The sequence below is a fragment of the Ambystoma mexicanum genome, chromosome 10, assembly GCF_040938575.1.
Source record: "Ambystoma mexicanum isolate Mex_15411 chromosome 10, UKY_AmexF1_1, whole genome shotgun sequence".
In the NCBI taxonomy this organism is placed as follows: domain Eukaryota; kingdom Metazoa; phylum Chordata; class Amphibia; order Caudata; family Ambystomatidae; genus Ambystoma; species Ambystoma mexicanum.
Genome location: NC_090932.1, coordinates 1,520,751,474 through 1,520,775,865, shown reverse-complemented (window position 1 = coordinate 1,520,775,865; position 24,392 = coordinate 1,520,751,474). Strand labels below are relative to the sequence as shown.

The 24,392-nt window shown below is 46.3% G+C and overlaps 1 protein-coding gene across 2 annotated transcripts in view; it reads right to left on the bottom strand.

The window, feature by feature from the left end:
• RFLNA (refilin A) overlaps window positions 1-23,936 on the bottom strand; it is a 145,754-nt gene extending 121,818 nt beyond the window's left edge. The window contains exons 1-2 of one of the 2 annotated variants that reach the window (XM_069619700.1): window positions 23,781-23,936; window positions 11,015-11,390 (exon numbers count right to left, since the gene is read on the bottom strand). In XM_069619700.1, the coding sequence (XP_069475801.1) occupies window positions 11,015-11,239 (225 nt within the window). In that variant the 5' untranslated portion in view covers window positions 11,240-11,390; window positions 23,781-23,936. Of the gene's footprint in view, window positions 1-11,014; window positions 11,391-15,159; window positions 15,655-23,780 lie in introns of those variants that run through there. The other variant, XM_069619699.1, reaches the window with a different exon arrangement.
• Between the last annotated feature and the right edge of the window lie 456 nt (window positions 23,937-24,392).

Here is a 24,392-nt window from a genome sequence, read left to right as displayed (position 1 = left end):
CATAGCAGCGCAGCGCAGCACAATGCAGGTCATTCTTCCCTTTTTGCCACAGTGCTCAATACTGGTGCTTCGCTTGATTCTAAGGCTCTCCGTGTAGTTAGTCGATTGGGGGACTGAAACACAGGGAGGTGAAGTGATTTGTCCAGGAACACACAAACTGATTATGTGCGAATGCCAGGATTTGAATCCAGGTCTCCCAGCACCAAGCCATCAAAGTAGTCACCATAACGGTTCTTCCTTCTCAGATTCAAATAAAACACACATCTCTTGGTTCCGTGGTTGGCAGAAAACGTCCTGTCCAATAAAATTGTTTCACATGTTTAGGGTTGCTTACCTATTAGCCTCTACACCACACCATCTGAACTCCCTCTCCTAAAACTCAGGTTCCGGGGTGACAAGCAAGCCACAAGATGACACAGCCTGCTTTCCCCTGGTAACATACAAGCTTCCTGCTTCAAGAGCAGACCGTTTGGTCCCAAGGCCACATCGTCTGCTCTCCTAAGAGTTCGGGTTCCTGTTCCTGTGGTTGAGGTAGACATGGGCTGATGGCAGTTGTAGTTCAAAGCATCTGCAGAGCCAATACAGCTCAGATATTGTGTTTCTTGGTGTACAGCTTAGGCACTAAAACATATCCCCTGCAATGATACCAAAGACACCTTCGTGAATCCTCATCCTCGTCTCCTAGGGGTAACAGCTCAGCCAGCACACTACAGCCCCGATCTTTACTCCAATAAACTGCAAGACCAGGGGTGGTGCTAGGTCTGGAAAAGATCAGGGGCTAAGCTAATTTCGGGACAAGCGGGTTTCGGGGCTAGCTACAGCCTTTTGGTTGTAGTCCTTGAACTTCTATCCGGGGCTACAAGCAGAAGACCCGGGGCTATAGCCCCCTCAGCCCTCCGCTAGCAACGCCTCTGCGCAAGACTCCTGGTCCTGGGCCAGCAACCTACCACTAGCCTGCCACTGCGGTACTCCTTCCTAGTTGCAGAGCCAGAGGCGTGGGGCAGAGAGGATGACGGCCTCCCCTGGCTCACCCCTGGTGTACAGTGCACCCTCAGCATCCTTCTGGCACCCTATTAGCCACCCCCCCCCCGGCACAAAAAGCTGCCTCCGGTAATGCCCCTTTCAGTACTTTTTTTAAGGTCTACACCTGCTTTTCAAAATACCCACGCGATGCAGTGGCACGCATGGCCCCTTTGGGGTGTTAGTGATGGAAATTCACAGCGGCAGATCGCAAGGACTCAGCAGGCCAGACCGCCCAATTTCCACATGTCTCCTTGGAGCCGGGAATGAATGTCAGCAATTGTCGACCGCACTAGGGCGAGGTGCCGTGTGTTTTCGGAAAAGGAGTCGCCTGCTGGGTTCTGCACAGACTGCACGTCTGTCTGCTCGCCGCCCTTCCCCTTCGGTACCAGCAACCAGTGGGGTGAGAGTGCTAGATCCACAGAACACGCTATTTCCGCTCTTTGTCAATCCACAGAGTTGCCACACTATTACTATTATTATTATTATTATTATATTTATTGAGCGCAGACCTAGTTTCGAGAAGCAACGGAGCGCTTTACAGAGCTATACAGCAATACAAATACATAAAAGAGCGCTTTACAGAGGCAACAGCAGAGCGGATATACAACAGGGGTAGGATACTAGGGACCCAGAGAAGGGGTAGTGGCAGGCTTTGTGGGTTCAGCCCACTATGTTATGTTATTCGTTTTTTATATAGCCCACTTCTGCCATTTTTAAGGCCTCTTGGCGCATTGGGACCTGCAGTGAAATGGGTTGGGTTTGGTCAGTAGGAGCAGAAGCTGCAGTGCAAGTTTGCTGTGCTGTTGTGTTGACGCGTGAAGATCAGAAGGAACTGGGCTCGGAGTGTGGGTTAAGCTTCTAGGTGTTTTGGCACATAGTCCATTGGGATGTGATGTGGCCTTTGTGTACCGTGTGGTGGATACATGTGCAGATATGCTTTCCTATCTAAGTCAATATACTCTTCAGGTTTCACTCAACTTTACTGGGTAAAGAGTGCTAACCAGCAGACTGGATTTAACATGTAGAGTTAAAGAGTTAAAGGTAACCTTACAGATCGTGGTGGTTCTCATTTCTCTACTCAGAGGATGCACAGTAAATAACTAAAGCAGGGTTGTCCTACTTCAGGCCTCGAGGTCCGGAACCATGTCGGACTTTGAGGAAATCCCACATAAATATTTATGACATAAATTTGCATACAATGATTCTAAATGTATGCAGATTTGTTCTTATGAACATTAATGAGGGATATCCTGAGGAATTGTGGCCCTCGAGGCCTGCAGTTGGACAACTCTGAACTACGGCATGTGAACGCTTAGTCAGGCTCACTTGTTCCTAGTAGACAAAGATTGTTTGATACTCACGATTGCTTGTGTACCCAAATGTCTCACCAGTTGGGTGGTAGAGTGGGGTTACACCCTGAAGGTAGAGCAGGATCTACATGAAATCATGTATGTAATATGTTTGCCAACAGCAAAAGTAACAGTGTTTCTTCTCCTGTCTCCAAATACCCACATGGCACATGAATATTTAGCTCCTCTATATTCCTCCCAATATCTGTGACATGGAATTAAAGTGAGCATCTGGTGGCAGAGGTGGGATTACATTTATTTTAAAGATCAGCACAGTTTTAATGTGTATGTTCCTTATATCATATGTTTGCCAAAACAGAAATTACAACATACCAGATTCTTTGCTCCTGATTTTAGCAGGTTCATCTGATTGGTGACTCATTCAAAAACAGTTTTCTCAATGGACAATAACATACAAAGACCATTTAATGGGGAGATGAACAGGCCATGGATTCACACCTCCACCCTGGGAGGGATCATCACCTGGCAGCCTTAAGGAAAAAAGTCAATGCAATAACCGAACTTACAATGTATATTCAAAGGATAGAGTAGCACAATTGTTAAGAAGATAGCTCAGAGTGTTAGGCGCTTGTTGCAGAGATTTGTGTTTGAATGCCAGCTCACAGCACTAAATGCTGGCACAGACACGTAAGCCTTGCCTCTCTCTGAGGTTGATAAACTAGAGTATATCATCTTTCATGATAATTACACGGACTGTGCTCAAAACAATGTACCTGCAGCAAATAATGCTAGATATAAAATATATTTTAGCATTAATGTGGTGCAGATCCAGAATTTGAGCCTTCCAAAAAAGAGTAGTTAAAAAACCACAATGAAAAGCATACTGTGTTATTTGGGAGAAGTGGTTAGGCAGCAAATGTGGAGATAGTGGAAAAAGGTATCATGGTTCATAGCTCAGCTTTGCAGACGGATGATACTGTGATCCTGGGCAGATCATCTTATCTTGCTTTATAGCATTTCCGTCTTTGAAAAGCTCTGCCTTCTCACTTTTCTTTTGGCATTTCTTGCCCAGTGCCTGCGCTTTCCTATTATCTAAGCCATTCGAGTGGAAGAGCCCTTAACAGGAGATAGCCAACCATATATTAGAGGACTTAGATGAGCACACTTTCAAGTCTGCGTATTTGACGCAGAAAAGTTTTTTGTTCTATAGAATTTCAAATGTTCTTCTTCACATGATTAAATAACATGCTGAAAGTCTGTGCCAAGCAATAACTAAAAGCATATGACCTTATTACATTGTTACTTCTGTTGGGTGTTTTTAAATATTTACATACAGTAGTAAATTCACTTGCGAATTTCCTTTCGGCTCACAACAGTAAGGAATCCGGTACTTCTAGATTCCATTCAGAATGGAGGAAAGAAAGATACAATCATGCACCTTTTGCATAGTGATATGCTATACTTTCAAAACAAAAATGGCCTTGTGGGTATTCAGCACTTTAAAAGTCAGGAATAAAAAACAGGGTATTGCTTCAATTCTTGAATTCAAACAGTATGAGAAGAACTAGGTACAAATGTGATCAAGTGGCAACATTGCAAACTGGGCTCACATCTCAGCTTCACCCCTTAAACCAAGTTTGTGATCGTGAACAACTCGTGCAATCTCAAAGCGTGTAAATTCTCAACACTACTTGTTCATAATATGTCATAATGGTCATTCTCGAAGTGTGATTTAGTTTTCAGGATATGTTTTTCAAAAACCCTCATTCATGGTTTAAATGGCTATGCGGTTGCTTCATGTAATAGTGATCATTGATATATTGCATACCATTAAGTTATTTGTTTCTTGGCTCATTCCAGGCAGCACCCCTTGAAAACCATTGTCCTCTTCTATGCTATGATATGCACACCTACCTGGTTCCTTCGAATTAATATCCTCTATCTATGCTATGATATGTGCACCTTAATTGATATCCTCCCTCTATGCTATGATATGTGCACCTTCCTGGTTTATTCATATTCATATCCTCCGTCTATGCTATGATATGCCCACCTTCCTGAGTCCTTCTAATTAATATTCACAGTCTGTGCTATGATATGTGCACCTTCCTGGTTCCTTCAAATTAATATCCTCTCTCTTTGCTATGATATGTGCACTTTCCTGGTTCCTTCCAATTCATATCCCCAGTCTCTGCTATGATATGCACAACTTCCTGGTTCCTTCTAATTCATATCCTATGTCTATGCTATGATATGTGCACCTTCCTGGTCCCCTCTAATTCATATTCTCTATCTTTGCTATGAAATGTACACCTTCCTGGTTGCTTCTAATTCATGTCCTCCGTTTTTGCTATGATATGTGCACCTCCCTGGTTCCTTCTAACCCATATCCTCTGTCTATGCTATGATATTCGCCACTTCATGGTTCCTTCTAATTCATATCCTCCGTCTATGCGATGATATGCACACCTTCCTGGTTCCTTCTAATTCATATCCTCCGTCTATGTATGATATGCACACCTTCCTGGTTCCTTCTAATTCATATCCTCAGTCTTTGCTATGATATGTGCACCTTCCTGGTTCCTTCTGATTCATATCCTCCATCTACGTATGATATGCGCACCTTCCTGGTTCCTTCTAATTCATATCCTCTGTCTATGCTATGATATGTGTGCCTTCCTGGTTCCTTCTTATTCATATGCTCTGTCTATGCAATGATATGCGCACCTTCATGGTTCCTTCTAATTCATATCCTCTGTCTTTGCTATGATATGTGCACCTTTCTGGTTCCTTCTTATTCATATGCTCCGTCTATGTATGATGTGCGCACCATCCCGGTTCCTTCTAATTCATATCCTATGTTTTTTCTATGATATGCACACCCTTCTGGTTCCTTCTATTTCATATCCTCTGTCTTTGCTACGATATGTGCGCCTTCCTGGTTCCTTCTAATTCATATCCTCTATCTTTGCTGTGATATGTGCACCTTCCTGGTTCCTTTTGATTCATATCCTCCATCTATGATATGATATGTGCACCTTCCTGGTTTCTTGTAATTCATATTCTCAGTCTATGCTATGATATTTGCTATTTCCTGGTTCCTTCTAATTCATATCCTCTTTCTATTCTATGTGCACCTTCCTGGTCCATTCACATTCATATCCTCCGTCTATGCTATGATATGTGCACGTTCCTGGTTCCTTCTAATCTATATCCTCCTTCTATGCTATGATATTCGCTACTTCATGGTCCCTTCTGATTCATGTCCTGTCTATGCTATGATATGCGCATCTTCCTGGTTCCTTCTAATTCATATCCGCTGTCTTTTCTAGGATATGCGCACCTTCCTGGTTCCTTCTAATTCATGTCCTCTGTCTTTGCTATGATATGCGCACCTTCCTGGTTCCTTCTAATTCATATCCTCTTTCTATGCTATGTGCACCTTCCTGGTCCATTCACATTCATATCCTCCGTCTATGCTATGATATGTGCACGTTCCTGGTTCCTTCTAATCTATATCCTCCTTCTATGCTATGATATTCGCTACTTCATGGTCCCTTCTGATTCATGTCCTGTCTATGCTATGATATGCGCACCTTCCTGGTTCCTTCTAATTCATAGCCTCTGTCTTTTCTAGGATATGCGCACCTTCCTGGTTCCTTCTAATTCATGTCCTCTGTCTTTGCTATGATATGCGCACCTTCCTGGTTCCTTCTAATTCATGTCCTCTGTCTTTGCTATGATATGTGCACCTTCCTGGTTCCTTCTAATTCATATCCTCTGTCTTTGCTATGATATGCAAACCTTCCTGGTTCCTTCTAACCTTCTAATGCATATCCTATGTCTATGCTATGATATGTGCACCTTCCTGGTTCCTTCTAATTCATATCCTCTGTCTTTGCTATGATATGCACACATTTTTGGTTCCTTCTAATTCATATCCTCTGTCTATGCTATGATATGTGTGCCTTCCTGGTTCCTTCTTATTCATATCCTCTGTCTATGCAATGATATGCGCACCTTTATGGTTCCTTCTAATTCATATCCTCTGTCTTTGCTATGATATGCACACATTTTTGGTTCCTTCTAATTCATATCCTCTGTCTATGCTATGATATGTGTGCCTTCCTGGTTCCTTCTTATTCATATCCTCTGTCTATGCAATGATATGCGCACCTTTCTGGTTCCTTCTTATTCATATGCTCCGTCTATGTATGATGTGCGCACCATCCCGGTTCCTTCTAATTCATATCCTATGTTTTTTCTATGATATGCACACCCTTCTGGTTCCTTCTATTTCATATCCTCTGTCTTTGCTACGATATGTGCGCCTTCCTGGTTCCTTCTAATTCATATCCTCTATCTTTGCTGTGATATGTGCACCTTCCTGGTTCCTTTTGATTCATATCCTCCATCTATGATATGATATGTGCACCTTCCTGGTTTCTTGTAATTCATATTCTCAGTCTATGCTATGATATTTGCTATTTCCTGGTTCCTTCTAATTCATATCCTCTGTCTATGCTATGATATGGCTAAATTCTTGGTTCCTTCGAATTCATATCCTCTTTCTATGCTATGTGCACCTTCCTGGTCCATTCACATTCATATCCTCCGTCTATGCTATGATATGAGCACGTTCCTGGTTCCTTCTAATCTATATCCTCCTTCTATGCTATGATATTCGCTACTTCATGGTCCCTTCTGATTCATGTCCTGTCTATGCTATGATATGCGCATCTTCCTGGTTCCTTCTAATTCATATTCGCTGTCTTTTCTAGGATATGCGCACCTTCCTGGTTCCTTCTAATTCATGTCCTCTGTCTTTGCTATGATATGCGCACCTTCCTGGTTCCTTCTAATTCATATCCTCTTTCTATGCTATGTGCACCTTCCTGGTCCATTCACATTCATATCCTCCGTCTATGCTATGATATGTGCACGTTCCTGGTTCCTTCTAATCTATATCCTCCTTCTATGCTATGATATTCTCTACTTCATGGTCCCTTCTGATTCATGTCCTGTCTATGCTATGATATGCGCACCTTCCTGGTTCCTTCTAATTCATAGCCTCTGTCTTTTCTAGGATATGCGCGCCTTCCTGGTTCCTTCTAATTCATGTCCTCTGTCTTTGCTATGATATGCGCACCTTCCTGGTTCCTTCTAATTCATGTCCTCTGTCTTTGCTATGATATGCGCACCTTCCTTGTTCCTTCTAATTAATATCCTCTGTCTTTGCTATGATATGCGCACCTTCCTGGTTCCTTCTAATTCATATCCTCTGTCTTTGCTATGATATGCAAACCTTCCTGGTTCCTTCTAACCTTCTAATGCATATCCTATGTCTATGCTATGATATGTGCACCTTCCTGGTTCCTTCTAATTCATATCCTCTGTCTTTGCTATGATATGCACACCTTTTTGGTTCCTTCTAATTCATATCCTCTGTCTCTGCTATGATATGTGCACCTTCCCGGTTCCTGCTAATTTATATCCCCAGTCTCTGCTATGATATGCACAACTTCCTGGTTCCTTCTAATTCATATCCTCTGTCTTTGCTATGATATGTGCACCTTCCTGGTTCCTTCTAATTCATATCCCCTGTCTTTGCTATGATATGCGCACCTTCCTGGTTCCTTCTAATTCATATCCTCTGTCTTTGCTATGATATGCAAACCTTCCTGGTTCCTTCTAACCTTCTAATGCATATCCTCTGTCTATGCTATGATATGTGCACCTTCCTGGTTCCTTCTAATTCATATCCTCTGTCTTTGCTATGATATGCGCACCTTCCTGGTTCCTTCTAATTCATATCCTCTGTCTTTGCTATGATATGCAAACCTTCCTGGTTCCTTCTAACCTTCTTATGCATATCCTCTGTCTATGCTATGATATGCACAACTTCCTGGTTCCTTCTAATTCATATCCTCTGTCTTTGCTATGATATGCGCACCTTCCTGGTTCCTTCTAATTCATATCCTCTGTCTTTGCTATGATATGCGCACCTTACTGGTTCCTTCTGATTCATATCCTCTGTCTTTGCTATGATATGCAAACCTTCCTGGTTCCTTCTAACCTTCTAATGCATATCCTCTGTCTATGCTGTGATATGTGCACCTTCCTGGTTCCTTCTAATTCATATCCTCTGTCTTTGCTATGATATGCACACCTTTTTGGTTCCTTCTAATTCATATTCTCTGTCTCTGCTATTATATGTGCACCTTCCTGGTTCCTTCTAATTTATATCCCCAGTCTCTGCTATGATATGCACAACTTCCTGGTTCCTTCTAATTCATATCCTCTGCCTATGTATGATATGTGCACCTTCCTGGCTCCTTCTAATTCATATGCACCTTCCTGGTTCCTTCTAATTCATATGCACCTTCCTGGTTCCTTCTAATTCATATCCTCTATCTTTGCTATGATATGTGCACCTTCCTGGTTCCTTCTAATTCATATCCTCTACCTTTGCTGTGATATGTGCATATTTCTTATTGCTTCCAAGCTGCCTCCTGTTTCCCTGCGTGAGAACTAGTCCATTCTGTGATGCTGCTAATCCGACTTCTGCATTTCTGTTGAGGCATGCACGTCATTTTGATATGGCTGATAATCTGTGGCAGCCTTTGGTAAAACGCGCCGTGTGTCCATGTTAAAACACAAGCACCCACACAGTAGACAGCCAATCATGCCCTTGAAATGACACTGGTCTGTTATTACCACTCCAGCATGGATGAAGGGCATCAGGGAACTTCAAAGGAGTTGCCATGCTTGCTCTGATCACTGCCAGGGTAGAACTTCAAGCTAAGGGTCGTTTTCAGGGAGGAAAGTGGGGTGCTGAGCACAGAATCCTGGATCCCGTCATTTCTTTGGTTTGGGAAGGAGCCCTGTCCCCAAAAACCTTTGAGATGGCCCTGATAACATAGGTGGGCCATAACCTAGCATAATGGCCCACTCCCACTTGACACATCATGCAACCTGAGCCTGGCGTATCTGCGCTCCCCCTGTTTCCTCCGCTGGTTCTTTGTAGATCCCTTGCTGCCTGACTGGCCGCTCTCTCCCGCCCCCATGGCTAGCTCCGTCCTCCTTGTATTGATCCCAGGCGACTTGTGATTTCTTGTATTGATCCCTTATGACTTGGAAAGAGTTCCTGCGCTAGGTCCACACTCAATAAATGCCCTAAAGGTTACATTATTATGCATTCCTGTCTGAACTGCAATTCACTGAACAGACATGACCATATTCGGCTTTGTTCAGTGTTCAGATTGAATGTGTACTGCATGCTCGGGGAGGAAAGATAGCTCAAGGGCAACACTTTTGTCTTGGAAACAAGACAACGTAGCGCAACAAGGTTCGAGTCCCATCCCGCACTTAGAAACCGCTCGCTGGTATTAAGCGTGTTATAAATGAACAATATATAAATAAATACTCCACATTGTGTTGGCTTCGCAGAATGTATGGTGTAAATGTACATGAAAACCATCCTTAGCAGATTTGAATACAAAACGATTGAAAAATGTGAGCCTGACACCTGCCTTGGTCTGGTATGAGCAACGGCGGATATATAGCAAGGCTGAAGCTATGCCTGTGCTAATGAACGCTGACAACAATGTTTTGCGTTGAGGCAGTGATTAATATTGACCTTTGACCCACTTCTAAATGCGCCCAAATTTAGCAGATCAGGCAACTGAGGGACATACAGATGAAGTGACGGGTCCAGGGTAACCCAACTGGGTAAATGGTGAGGGCCGGGATGAGACCCCGGGGCAGACTCCATACGCAACAATTCAGCCACTAGGCAATAGGGGTCATTGCGACTTTGCTGGTAAACTGCCGGTAGTACCCCTGCCTTACCGACAAACTCGGCTTACCGTTTCCGCCACCCGATATCCCAGTATCACTGGGATTTTATGGGTGGCAGAGTAATGGAAAGTTCCTATTCCCGCGACTCCATGGGATGGGAACCACTGATTCACTAGCACCGCTGCTAATGTGCTGGTGATTCCGTGAATTCACTGCCGCTAGGGGCCGGAACTACTGGAAGGTCAGGCCTGCCGGGGAATCCGGGGCCCCTACCGGCAGACATGGAGTGTGCCAGTCAGGAAAAGGTTCCAGTACACATTGTTACCTGAACCTTATTTAAGGACCGGCATGCTCGTAGTGACCCCCGATAATGACTTTTTGTAGGGTTGTAATTATGCCGGCATACGGAGGAAAAGAGACACTGGGAGGAGCTAACATAGCATTAACTCTTTCATCGCTGGGTAGGAGAGTGACAGCATAAAAAGGGGAGACATGGCATCAATTAAGCGATGTCGGAATACCACGCTAGCCAAGCAAACAGTAAAGGTCACTGTACTTGAAGGAAATGGTTAAAAAAAACTGCACAGGATCTTGCAGAGATGATGCAGTTATTAGGCTAACTCCATCTTCTGTCAACTGGCTTTTGTGACTATATGGGTATCTTTCTTATACTGCCCGAGGAAGAAACCCATGTGGTCTTGAAAGCTGGCAGTCAAAAATATGGAGTTAACCAAATAAAGACCCTGTAGTTTTTAAACTTAAAGAAACAAAAATAAATCAGCACCAACCAACACTTTATCACTATGGGTAAATCAGAATGGGATAAGTCCGCAGGATATTTAAACTTCATGAATTTTGGAAAACTGCTATAAAGTCCTTACCACTTTGCCCCCTCTGATATCCTGGCCATATCCAGGTCCTGGGTGGTCGATGAAGGATGTGACGCTGCTTCCGGCCGATCGGCCTTCAGAGATGCCCGGCGACATGGAGTAGAATGGCGGGCTTGGGCTGGGAGGAAGGCCGGAGTCTGGACTGTCCAATAAGCCTTCCCGGTTCTTCTCTTTTAGGCCGTCTTCCATCCCTTGAAGGTGCAGATGGCCGACCATGTCTAGAACTCCAACCCCTTCCAAGGAAAGGGCACCCGAAAACGGGGCTCGCTGCTCCTCACCCCGGCAAGATGGATTCTTCAAAGTGCACAATACAGCATGGAATCCCTTGGGCTTGTGAAGACCAGCACTTCCAGGTTTAAAGTCGAGCCTAAGAGGACAACATGAGGTCAGTCTGGTTTGTGTTCATCAGACGCATGCAGGACAAATGATCAACAATTGAAGTCTCAGAAACGTAGGCTTTGATGTCATGTCACCACCCATCCAGAATCAGCATTTTGAGCCTGCGGCAACACTGTCTCCATCTTTACACTTGTTTCCCTGGTACCATCACCATGGTGACCCAAAACTTTGCATCTTACTTATTTTCACTGGTTTTAAGCTTGCCTTCAAGCTCTAGGCCAGGGGTCTGCAGCCTCTGACTCACCAGGTGTTTTGGACCACAAGTCCCATCAGCCTCAGCGAGCATACTCAATGGTATGGGATCATAGGATTCGTGTGCCCAAAACATGTGGAGAGCAGCTGATTGCAGACCCCTGCTCTAAGCATTCACGAACATTCCCATGAAGAAATATCTCCCACTGTTAACCTCGCCATTCCCGACCTGCCGCCCACCTCACCCCTCCTTCTTTGTCCCATGCCCTACTGTGATTATCTCAGTGGAGAAGTTGAGCGTCTTTGTCACAGCACCATTGAGTAGTTAAACATATATCACGTGTGAGACTTTCATTATAGGACTTGAATCAGACGTGCAGTGCTACTGGATATATACAGTGCTCATGGCCCACAAGGGGCTCTGGTGGGACTGAAATGTGGGGGTGATCTTAGCTAAGTGGGGAGGGACTACAAATGCAGGCCAACTTTGCCGTTGTGTTGATGCATGAAGACTGGAAGTACCTTGAGCTCTGTGTGCGGTTTCGTTCTAGGGGTTTTGTGTCCAGTGCACAGAGGCGTGTGTGCCTAGAGGAGAACTTCATGCCCCCAGGGTGCTAGGATCGTCCCCTGGCTGGGATTGTGATATGGCTGGTTGCAATGGAATAGACCCCCGTTGCTTGAAGTCGATTGGGAGCAGTGGTCGAAGTGAGTGGGAACGGTCGGGAGTGGAGTTCCACTACTTTCATTTTTTACTACTTTTTGCAACTATTGTCATCATTCCGGAACTACCGTTTGTGCAGTTAAAGCACACTTCTCCAACAGCAGTTACAGACACGCTGAAATCTGTTTCACCTCCAGTGGCTGTCAACCAGCATGACTGCAACCCTTCAAAATCGTGTTGACCGTTGCTCCCCTCCTGCCTATCGTGTCCCCGCCCCAGGGTCACAGTTCCACTACTTTTCTCTACACTTCTACCACTGATTGGGAGGGTTATTAAATTGCTGTGTGTGAGCAGCTTGGTTGGTCTGCGTACAGTGAGTTTACGCGTGGGGGCTGAAAGTGATCATCGGGTCCCGTTAGCATAAATGAGGGGGAAACAGAGAGCAGAAAAATAACATAACATCCCCTGTGGTGTGATGTTAATACACAATCCCGTACTGCAAAAAACACAGTGGGACTCCTGCGGCGGGACCCCTGTGGGACACCAGGGAGCAGATGTGATGAATTTAAATGCCCCAGCATGAGAATAAATGGAATTCCCCTAAAAAGAACCGAAAAATATGTGCACATCGCAATGTCATTATGAAGCTGTTGACACATATCCTCACATGCTGTTAACACACATCGCTCGAGGGTTACACAATATTTGTTAAAACGCCTTCTGTATCTACCAGCGGCCTTGTGAGTACACGCTTTTCACAGTACTCTAACACTTTAGAGGGCTCTGCACACAAAATTACTTGTACACAAGTTTTCAAGAGCGATTTAGATCCTGTGGGACCCACAGGACTGATCTGGTCCCATGGAACTCCGAATACACCCTGGCTGACATTACTGGGCGCCTGAAACCATCAATACTCCATTTTAGGTGTTTGTAGTTATTTATTTATTGAACTTTTGTTTTTATTGTGTGAACCTAAGCCATAGGCAGCAGCGCGCAGAAGAGTTCATCGGGAATACACAGAGACCAAGGAAAATGGAATATTTAGAGATCAGGCTGGAAAGGTTCTATTTTCTATGAATGATGAGAAGTTCTTTATCTAGATTCGACCCTTGTGGAACTACAGTGTTCGGGGAGAGTTTCAATAGTGTGACTGGTGGGCTCCTGGAAGACCAGGCATCCCAAGTGCGTTTGGGGTCCCTGAAGCAGATCAGGGTCATCTTAACATTGCATTATGCTTGTGTTGGATCTACGCCCTCTTTTCCTCCGCAATCTGCCTTCTTTGCGCGTACTGCTCGGTAACCCATTTTCACCCTTCTCTGGATGGATGAAGACGCCCCCTGTTTTTTCTTAATACACAGGAATGGAACACTATGAAAATAATGGTGCAGCACCCAAATTCATTATAAATGAGGCGTGGCCTAAAAAACGCAAGGATCATCGCTTATTTGCATTCATTGAGTATTTTGTGAAGCTCCGTAATATTCGCAGCCACAGCCTTGTACAGCCTGTGCAGACCCTGGAACCCTTGGCCATGCACATTCGTGTTTCTCGTTACACATCTTATAAGCATACCTGCCTACATTTGAAAATCAAAATTCCTGAGATTGAAGCCCCGCCCACATCTACACAAGACTCCGCCCACACGCCCTGCCCACCTTTCAAAAAGGTAAACCCGATTGTTGTAGCCTTCATTTTGCTTACTATAGCATTGAAAATAATTCATTCAATGCTATAGTAAGCAGAGCCGCCGAAATAATGGTGCTTTCAATCCATGTCATTGGATGGAAAGCACTATTATTACGGCGGCGTTGCCACGTTCATTTTGCTTACCAAAGCACTGAAAATCATGTATTCATTCAATGCTATATTCAGCAAAATGAATGCGGCCCCGCAGCAGAAATAATGCTGCTTTCTATCAAATGACATGGATTGAAAGCAGCATTATTTTGGCTGCGGCGCCGCCTTCATTTTGCTGAATATAGCATTGAATGAATGATTTTCAGTGCTATGGTAAGTAAAATGAACGTGGCACCGCCACCGTAATAATACTGCTTACAATCCAATGACATAGATTGGAAGCACTATTATTATAGTGTTGCAGGCAGTGGGTACGAACATTTCGCGCCGTTTCCGGGTCCCGTCATATTCTCCACCTGATTGGCTACCGGTAGCCAATCAGGTGGAGAATATGACGGGACCCGGAAAAAATCTCAAAATTCCTGAGATTCAAGGGATTTTTCCTGAGACCCGGAGAAATGCTTAAAATTCCGGAGTCTCCGGAAAATTCCGGAGGTTAGGCAGGTATGCTTATAAGTGAGCTTTTAGGCGAGGAGACTTGCATAGATTTCAACCTCACACGACGTGCCGCCCCGAAACAATCCCAGTGAGAACAAAACACCGAGTGTGTAGTTTTTATATAGCACTTAGTAAGTGGAATGAAGCACACAGAGATAAAATAAGCTGCCCAGGGTCACACGATTTACGTAGCGTGGGGAAACGGAGAAGGGAACCCAAGCCATCTGATACCTAATTAAATTACTCCTAAACAGCTTTGGAGGAAGGTCTCTTAAGAGGGCCCAGCGGAAATACCCCACCCCTTCAGTTTCTCTGAAAACAAGAACAAACACTGTGTGCTAAATGGCTGCTTGCATTGTTATTTTGCTAACACAATTTGCACAGGCATTGTTTTGCTGGCAATCTTGATAGGACTCTCACAGCTGGGCCGATGTATCACCCTCGTGCTTGGAGCTGGCAACCAGGCAACAGCAGAGGAGTAGGAAAGTCAATAATGAACTGAAAGGGAGAGCTTTGGGGTCCAACTAGCAGAGCTGATCCAAAATGCAACTGCGAGAAGGCAGGTGCTCATTTGCATAACATATACCTTTTCCTTGTGAGATATGTCATTACTTGCCCATTTAGAGCACTTTAAAGGTCCAAGCAGTGGCGGTCCAGCACAGAAGTGCAAACACTCTCCCGCTAAAAGCACAAGCTTATAAGTGCAGCTGGTGTCCTGCGAGTTAAGGCTAGAAAATCTCCTGTGAATTTATGTCATGCCATTTGGGTCTTTATAGCATGCTTACTGCTGCAGTCATGAGCTCTTGGTGCCAGTACTGTCATCTGAAGATGTAGCAGTCCTGAAGAGAAGTGACAGTGCTATCTCAACAAAAGCACAGGTGTGGATGATGAGCACTGACCATTTGATGCCAGTACTGTCATCTGAAGATTTAGTAGTCCTGAAGAGAAGTGACAGTACTATCCCAATACAAGCACAGGTGTGGATGATGAGCACTGACCACTTGATTCCACTACTGTCATCTGAAGATGTAGCAGTCCTGAAGAGAAGTGACAGTATTATGATGAGCACTGACCACTTGATGCCGGTACTGTCATCTGAAGATGTATCAGTCCTGAAGAGAAGTGACAGTACTATCCCGATAAAAGCACAGGTGTGGATGATGAGCACTAACCATTTCATGCCAGTACTGTCATCTGAAGATGTATCAGTCCTGAAGAGAAGTGACAGTACTATCCCGATACAAGCACAAGTGTGGGTGATGAGCACTGACCATTTCATGCCAGTACTGTCAACTGAAGATGTAGCAGTTCTGAAGAGAAGTGACAGTACTATCCCAATACAAGCACAGGCGTGGATGTGCAGCGCTGACCACTTGGTGTCAGTACTGTCATCTGAAGATGTAGCAGTCCTGAAGAGAAGTGACAGTACTATCCCAATACAAGCACAGGTGTGGATGTGCAGCGCTGACCACTTGGTGTCAGTACTGTCATCTGAAGATGTAGCAGTCCTGAAGAGAAGTGACAGTACTATCCCAATACAAGCACAGGTGTGGATGTGCAGCGCTGACCACTTGGTGTCAGTACTGTCACCTGAAGATGTAGCAGTCCTGAAGAGAAGTGACAGTACTATCCCAATACAAGCACAGGTGTGGATGTGCAGCGCTGACCACTTGATTCCACTACTGTCAACTGAAGATGTAGCAGTCCTGAAGAGAAGTGACAGTACTATCCCAATACAAGCACAGGCGTGGATGTGCAGCGCTGACCACTTGGTGTCAGTACTGTCATCTGAAGATGTAGCAGTCCTGAAGAGAAGTGACAGTACTATCCCAATACAAGCACAGGTGTGGATGTGCAGCGCTGACCACTTGGTGTCAGTACTGTCACCTGAAGATGTAGCAGTCCTGAAGAGAAGTGACAGTACTATCCCAATACAAGCACAGGTGTGGATGTGCAGCGCTGACCACTTGATTCCACTACTGTCAACTGAAGATGTAGCAGTCCTGAAGAGAAGTGACAGTACTATCCCAATACAAGCACAGGCGTGGATGTGCAGCGCTGACCACTTGGTGTCAGTACTGTCATCTGAAGATGTAGCAGTCCTGAAGAGAAGTGACAGTACTATCCCAATACAAGCACAGGTGTGGATGTGCAGCGCTGACCACTTGGTGGCAGTACTGTCACCTGAAGATGTAGCAGTCCTGAAGAGAAGTGACAGTACTATCCCAATACAAGCACAGGTGTGGATGTGCAGCGCTGACCACTTGATTCCACTACTGTCAACTGAAGATGTAGCAGTCCTGAAGAGAAGTGACAGTACTATCCCAATACAAGCACAGGCGTGGATGTGCAGCGCTGACCACTTGGTGTCAGTACTGTCATCTGAAGATGTAGCAGTCCTGAAGAGAAGTGACAGTACTATCCCAATACAAGCACAGGTGTGGATGTGCAGCGCTGACCACTTGATTCCACTACTGTCAACTGAAGATGTAGCAGTCCTGAAGAGAAGTGACAGTACTATCCCAATACAAGCACAGGCGTGGATGATGAGCACTGCCCACTTGATGCCAGTACTGTCCTATAAAGATGTAGCAGTCCTGAAGAGAAGTGACAGTACTATCCCAATACAAGCACAGGCCTGGATGTGCAGCACTGCCCAATTGATGCCAGTACTGTCAAATGCAGATATTGCAGCCATTTAGAGAAGTGAGAGTACTATCTCAATAAAAGTACAGGACTAGGCACTGCCCTCTAAAAGTTAAGTATTCCTATTATACCATGCTAAGCTATGCCATTGGGGTTTGAACAGCGTGGCATTTGCCATTTTCATGGGCTCTAAGTGCCAGTACTGACCTCTTAAGATATGATGTCCCTGCAAAGAAGGGCCAGTACTGTCCGATTAATAACACAGGCGTTCCCATTCGAAGTGATATAAGTTCCCCCAAATCATAGGAGTGTTGCTGAGAAGTGCAGGTACTGCACCATTAGACGGACGACAAGCCTGCTGAGAAGTGCCAGTAAGTGCTGCCGCATTAGCAGAAGAGACACGCAAATGAAAAGTGCTTGCACTGTTCTCTTAGTGTACAACAGTGTGGTTGAGAAACGCAGACACAGTCTTGATAGAAGCACAGAAAACCCACTGAGAAGTGCTAGTAAGTGCCGTCCCATTAACAGGCGTTCAGGTGAAGCGCAGGCACTGTCCTCTGAAAGTACAGACGTGCTGTTGAGAAGCGCAGGCACTGTCCTCTGAAAGTACAGAAGTGCTGTTAAGAAGCGCAGGCACTGTCCTAGTCTGAAAGTACGTGCTGGTGAGAAGCGCAGGAGTGCTGTTGAGAAGCGCAGGCACTGTCCTCTGAAAGTACAGAAGTGATGTTGAGAAGCGCAGGCACTGTCCTCTGAAAGTACAGCAGTGTGGCTGAGAAGCGCAGGCACTGTTCTCTGAAAGTACAGAAGTGCTGTTAAGAAGCGCAGGCACTGCTCTCTGAAATTACAGAAGTGCTGTTAAGAAGCGCAGGCACTGTCCTCTGAAAGTACAGAAGTGCTGTTAAGTAGCGCAGGCACTGTCCTCTGAAAGTATAGAAGTGCTGTTAAGAAGCGCAGGCACTGTCCTCTGAAAGTACAGCAGTGTGGTTGAGAAGCGCAGGCACTGTCCTCTGAAAGTACGTGCTGGTGAGACGCGCAGGCACTGTCCTAGTCTGAAAGTACGTGCTGGTGAGAAGCGCAGGAGTGCTGTTGAGAAGCGCAGGCACTGTTCTCTGAAAGTACAGAAGTGATGTTGAGAAGCGGAGTCACTGTCCTCTGAAAGTACAGAAGTGATGTTGAGAAGCGCAGGCACTGTCCTCTGAAAGTACAGAAGTGCTGTTAAGAAGCGCAGGCACTGTTCTCTGAAACTACAGAAGTGCTGTTAAGAAGCGCAGGCACTGTCCTCTGAAAGTACAGAAGTGCTGTTAAGAAGCGCAGGCACTGTCCTCTGAAAGTACAGCAGTGTGGTTGAGAAGCGCAGGCACTGTCCTCTGAAAGTACGTGCTGGTGAGACGCGCAGGCACTGTCCTAGTCTGAAAGTACGTGCTGGTGAGAAGCGCAGGAGTGCTGTTGAGAAGCGCAGGCACTGTTCTCTGAAAGTACAGAAGTGATGTTGAAAAGCGCAGGCACTGTCCTCTGAAAGTACAGAAGTGCTGTTAAGAAGCGCAGGCACTGTTCTCTTAAACTACAGAAGTGCTGTTAAGAAGCGCAGGCACTGTCCTCTGAAAGTACAGAAGTGTTGTTAAGAAGCGCAGGCACTGTCCTCTGAAAGTACAGCAGTGTGGTTGAGAAGCGCAGGCACTGTCCTCTGAAAGTACAGAAGTGCTGTTAAGAAGCGCAGGCTCTGTCCTCTGAAAGTACAGCAGTGTGGCTGAGAAGCGCAGGCACAGTCTTGATAGAAGCACAGCAAACCTACTAAGAAATGGAAATAAGTCCTGCCCCATTAACAGAGCAGACATGCAGATGAGAAGCGCTGGCACAGTACAGAAGTGCTGTTGAGAAGCGCAGGCACTGTCCTCTTAAAGTACAGACATGCTGTTAAGAAGCTCAGGCACTGTCCTCTGAAAGTACGTGCTGGTGAGAAGCGCAGGAGTGCTGTTGAGAAGTGCAAGTACTGTTCTCTGAAAGTACAGCAGTGTGGTTGAGAAGCGCAGGCACAGTCTTGATAGAAGCACAGCAAACCTACTGAGAAATGGAAATAAGTCCTCCCCATTAACAGAGCAGACATGCAGATGAGAAGCGCTGGCACAGTACAGAAGTGCTGTTGAGAAGCGCAGGCACTGTCTTCTAAAAGTACAGACGTGCTGTTGAGAAACGCAGGCACGGTCTTGAAAGAAGCACAGTAAACCCACTGAGAAGTGCCAGTAAGTGCTGTCCCATTAACAGAGCAGACATGCAGATCAGAAGCGCCGGCACTGTCCCCTGAAAGTGCAGAAGTGCTGTTGAGAAGCGCAGGCACAGTCTTGAAATAAGCACAGCAAACCTACCTAGAAGTGCCAGTAAGTGCTATCCCATTAATAGGACAGGCGTTCAAGTGAAGCGCGGGCACTGTCCTCTGAAAGTGCAGACGTGTTGTTGACAAGCGCAGGCACAGTCTTGAAAGAAGCACAGCAAACCTGCCTAGAAGTGCCAGTAAGTGCTGTCCCATTAATAGGACAGTCGTTCAAGTGAAGCGCAGGCACTGTCCTCTGAAAGTGCATAAGTGCTGTTGAGAAGTGCAGGCACAGTCTTGAAAGAAGCACCGCGAGCCTACTGAGAAGTGCCAGGGCAGTTTTATTGGAAAGTGCACAACGGCCGAGAAATGGCTGTCTCCCCTCATTACAAATATCGGGGTCTTGGTGAGAAGTACCGAGACCCCGTGTCTGTACTATTCCTGCAAAGTACCTGCTTCGTCCTAAGAAGAGCTCCAACCCAGCACTCCCATTAAAGATACAAGCAGAAGTCCTGCGAGAAGTGGGGGTTTTATCATATTAAATGTATAGCAGCCTCTGCTGAAGATTGTCAGCGCTGACCCACTAAAGAGTGCAGGTCCTTCTGTGAAAATCCGGTACTGTCCCCCTAAATGTATAGCAGCCTCTGCTGAAGATTGTCAGCGCTGACCCACTAAAGAGTACAGGTCCTTCTGAGAAAATCCGGTACTGTCCCCTTAAATGTATAGCAGCCTCAGCTGAAGATTGGATTGTCAGTGTTGACCCACTAAAGAGTACAGGTCTTTCTGCGAAAAGCCGGTACTATCCCCTTAAATGTATAGCAGCATCTGCTGAAGATTGTCAGTGTTGACCCACTAAAGAGTACAGGTCCTTCTGAGAAAATCCGGTACTGTCCCCTTAAATGTATAGAAGCCTCGTCTGAAGATTGTCAGCGCTGACCCACTAAAGAGTACAGGTCCTTCTGTGAAAATCCGGTACTGTCCCATTAAATGAATATCAGCCTCTGCTGAAGATTGTCAGCGCTGACCCACTAAAGAGTACAGGTCCTTCTGGGAAAATCCGGTACTGTCCCCTTAAATGTATAGCAGCCTCTGCTGAAGATTGTCAGCGCTGACCCACTAAAGAGTACAGGTCCTTCTGTGAAAACCCGGTACGGTCTCGTTACATGTATAGCAGCCTGTGCTGAAGATTGTCTGTGCTGACCCACTAAAGAGTACAGGTCCTTCTGTGAAAACCCGGTACGGTCTCGTTACATGTATTGCAGCCTGTGCTGAAGATTGTCAGTGCTGACCCACTAAAGAGTACAGGTCCTTCTGTGAAAATCCGGTACTGTCCCATTACATGTATTGCAGTTCCCGCTGTAAATGATCAGCACTGACGCATTGGAAGTTTATTGATCCTTCCGAGGAGTGCCTGTACTGCCCCGTTGAATGTATAGCAGCCTCTGCTGAAAACTGTCTGTACTGACACATAATAGAATATCTGTCCTGCTGAGAAGGTCCTGTACTGTCCCATTAAGCACATAGAAGTCCCACTAACACGTGTGTTTGTTTAGTGCCATTACTGTATCGTTGCATGTGCAGCAGCACAGGATACATGCTGCGAAGCCAAAACAGTGTCCGATGAAGGCACAGTCGCACTGCCGAGAAGGGCAGACACTGTCCTTTGAAGAAACAGACCGAAAAGTCCAGACACTGTCCTACGAAGGACTAGCTTTTATACTGACACGCACAGACATCCTCCTGAAGGTATAGTCGCCCTGCAGAGAAGGGCAGGCACTGACCTTTGAAGATACAGCTTTCACACTGAGAAGGGCAGACACTGTCCTTTGAAGATACAGCTTTCACACTGAGAAGGGCAGACACTGTCCTTTGAAGATACGGCTTTCATACTGAGAAGGGCAGACACTGTCCTTTGAAGATACGGATTTCACACTGAGAAGGGCAGACACTGTCCTTTGAAGAAACAGACCGAAAAGTCCAGACACTGTCCTACGAAGGACTAGCTTTTATACTGACACGCACAGACATCCTCCTGAAGGTATAGTCGCCCTGCAGAGAAGGGCAGGCACTGTCATTTGAAGATACAGCTTTCACACTGAGAAGGGCAGACACTGTCCTTTGAAGATACAGCTTTCACACTGAGAAGGGCAGACACTGTCCTTTGAAGATACAGCTTTCACACTGAGAAGGGCAGACACTGTCCTATGAAGGACTAGCTTTTATACTGACAAGCACAGACATCCTCCTGAAGGTATAGTCGCCCTGCCGAGTAGGGCAGACACGGTCCTTTGAAAGTTACAGCTAGCCTACTGAAAAGTCCAAACACTGTCCTATGAAGGACTAGCTTTCACACTGAAAAGTCCAGACACTGTCCCGTGAAGGTGTATGTGTCCTGCCGAAAAGCGCACACTGTGTCTTTTGAAGGTACATCCGTCGTGCCGAGAAACAGCGGCACTATTCTTTAGGGGTATCGCCGCCCTGATGAGATGCTTGGACACTGTGTGATGAAGACAGCATTTCATCGGAGAAGTGGAGGCGCGGGTGCAGAAGAAGCTCTGTAACCCTGTCAAAAAATGCAGCGGCAAAAGCACCAGAGTTCTGCTGAGAAATGCCAGTACTGTCCTTTCAAAGCAGTGTGAGCCATGGTCAGAAGAGCTAGTATTGCCCCCCTTCCGAGTCCTGCTGAAAAGAAACATTGAAAGCACTCACGCACACACAGCCCTCCCTTCCTTCCAAAAGAGGACGAGATCAGTCTCATTACAGTAAATATCCCCGCTGCAATGTGCACGTGCAGTCACATTAAAAGTACAGCAGCGTTGCTGATAATTTAGGAGCACCTGGACTGCACTATTAAATGTACAGCAGACCCGATAAGACATGGATGTACCCTCCGATAAAAGTATAGCAGCCCCCCGCCCACCCCCGAGGCTTTCTGCGACTGTCACATTAAATGTACAGTAGACCTGATAAGACATGTGTGTGTACCGTCCCATAAAAGTATAGCAGCCCTCCCGAGTCTTGATAACACATGGCTGTACCCTCCCATAAAAGTATAGCAGCCCTCCCGAGTCCTGATAAGACATGGCTGTACCCTCCCATAAAAGTATAGCAGCCCTCCCGAGTCCTGATAAGACATGGCTGTACCCTCCCATGAAAGTATAGCAGCAACCCCCGAGTCCTGATAAGACATGGCTGTATCCTCCCATGAAAGTATAGCAGCACCCCCCCCCCTCCCGAGTCCTGATAAGACATGGCTGTACCCTCCTATGAAAGTATAGCAGCACCCCCCCCCCCCAGTCCTGATAAGACATGGCTACACCCCCCCCCCCCAGTCCTGATAAGACATGGCTATACCCTCCCATAAAAGTATAGCAGACCTCCCGACGCGTCCTGGGACTGTTCCATTTAAAGTACATCAGCTTTGGTCTGAAATCGGAAGTACACGCACTGGAGCGCAACATGTGTAGTGGTGATAGGGGCCCGCACAGACCGTACACACGGTAGTAGAACCCCCATTGATAAGAGCACGTAACGTAACCCTGCTGGTATGTGCGGGTACTGTCGCTTTAAAAGTACAGCGGCTTTGCTGAAAGCCAATCATTGCACGTACCCCTTCAATGTATTGCAGACCTTCACGAGCGTGCCTGTGCTGTCCGAGTAACATATAAAAACCCTGTGGTAGAATCTAGCACATTACAAACACGGCAGTTTTGCCGAGAAGTTAGAAAATGCCCCTTCTGGACAGTTAAATGTAGAGCAGCCGTGCTGAGAAGAGTCCAATTGAAGCATAGCAGCCGTGCCGAGAAGAGTCTTACAGACCAAATGAAGCATGGCAGCCGTGCTGAGAGTCTCTACAGCCCAATTGGAGCATAGCAGCCGTGCCGAGAAGAGGCTGCACAGCCCAATTGAAGCATAACAGCCGCACTGAGAAGAGTCTTACAGCCCAATTGAAGCATAGCAGCTGTGCTGAGAAGAGTCTGCACAGCCCAATTGAAGCACAGCAGCAGCGGTGCTGAGAAGAGTCTGCACAGCCCAATTGAAGCACAACGGCCGTGCTGAGAAGTCCTGTCACCCTTGCATGTATAGAAGACTCGCCGAGACCTCCGAACACTGTCCATTGCCGCCCTGCTGTACAGGGTCGGGGCTGTGTCAAAGAATGGCTGGTACAGAGAAACCTGCCTCAAAATCCCGGGTACGGTCAATGGGAAGCATGCCCGGTCCGAGTTCCAGGATATGTTGGATGGAGTACTTACGGTTGGTAAAGGGGCGGTAGATGCACACAGAGAAGCTGCCTCCCTCCGCAGAGCTCTGTGACTGAGGGGCCCCGCAGCTCGCAGCTCCCTCACCCTTGACACCCTGCCATATGAACGCCACCGACGGCACTGCCTGCTTTTCTGCATTCCCTGGAGCTGGGAGAGGGACGCGCGCACTTCGTGCCACGTGGCACGACCTGCTGACAAAAGAAGAGCATGCCGCAGAAAGAGGCAGGCATGTGCCTCCCAGGGACGTCTTCACGGCACACTGCGTGGCAAGGTATCATGGGCAATAGTTCAGGTTGCTATTGCCTGATGACACCGGGTGGCTGATAGTCAAGACTTTGCAAATTACAGGCCACCCACACACCCCTACCTCTCCCACTCCTGAGTTGTGACGCCTCACCTTTATTGTTATTATTATAATTATTCTGGTATCATAGGGTGAAGTACACAGGGAGGGACGCAGAGATATAGAGGGGCAGGGAGCTAACCACGGGTGGGCACTCTGGCAGCACAGGATCTAAAAGTAATGGTGGGCAGAGTGGAAATAGGGAGCAGCACTTGCCCTCTACCCATTTCAGCTCCACTGCTACCGCGCATGCTACACCT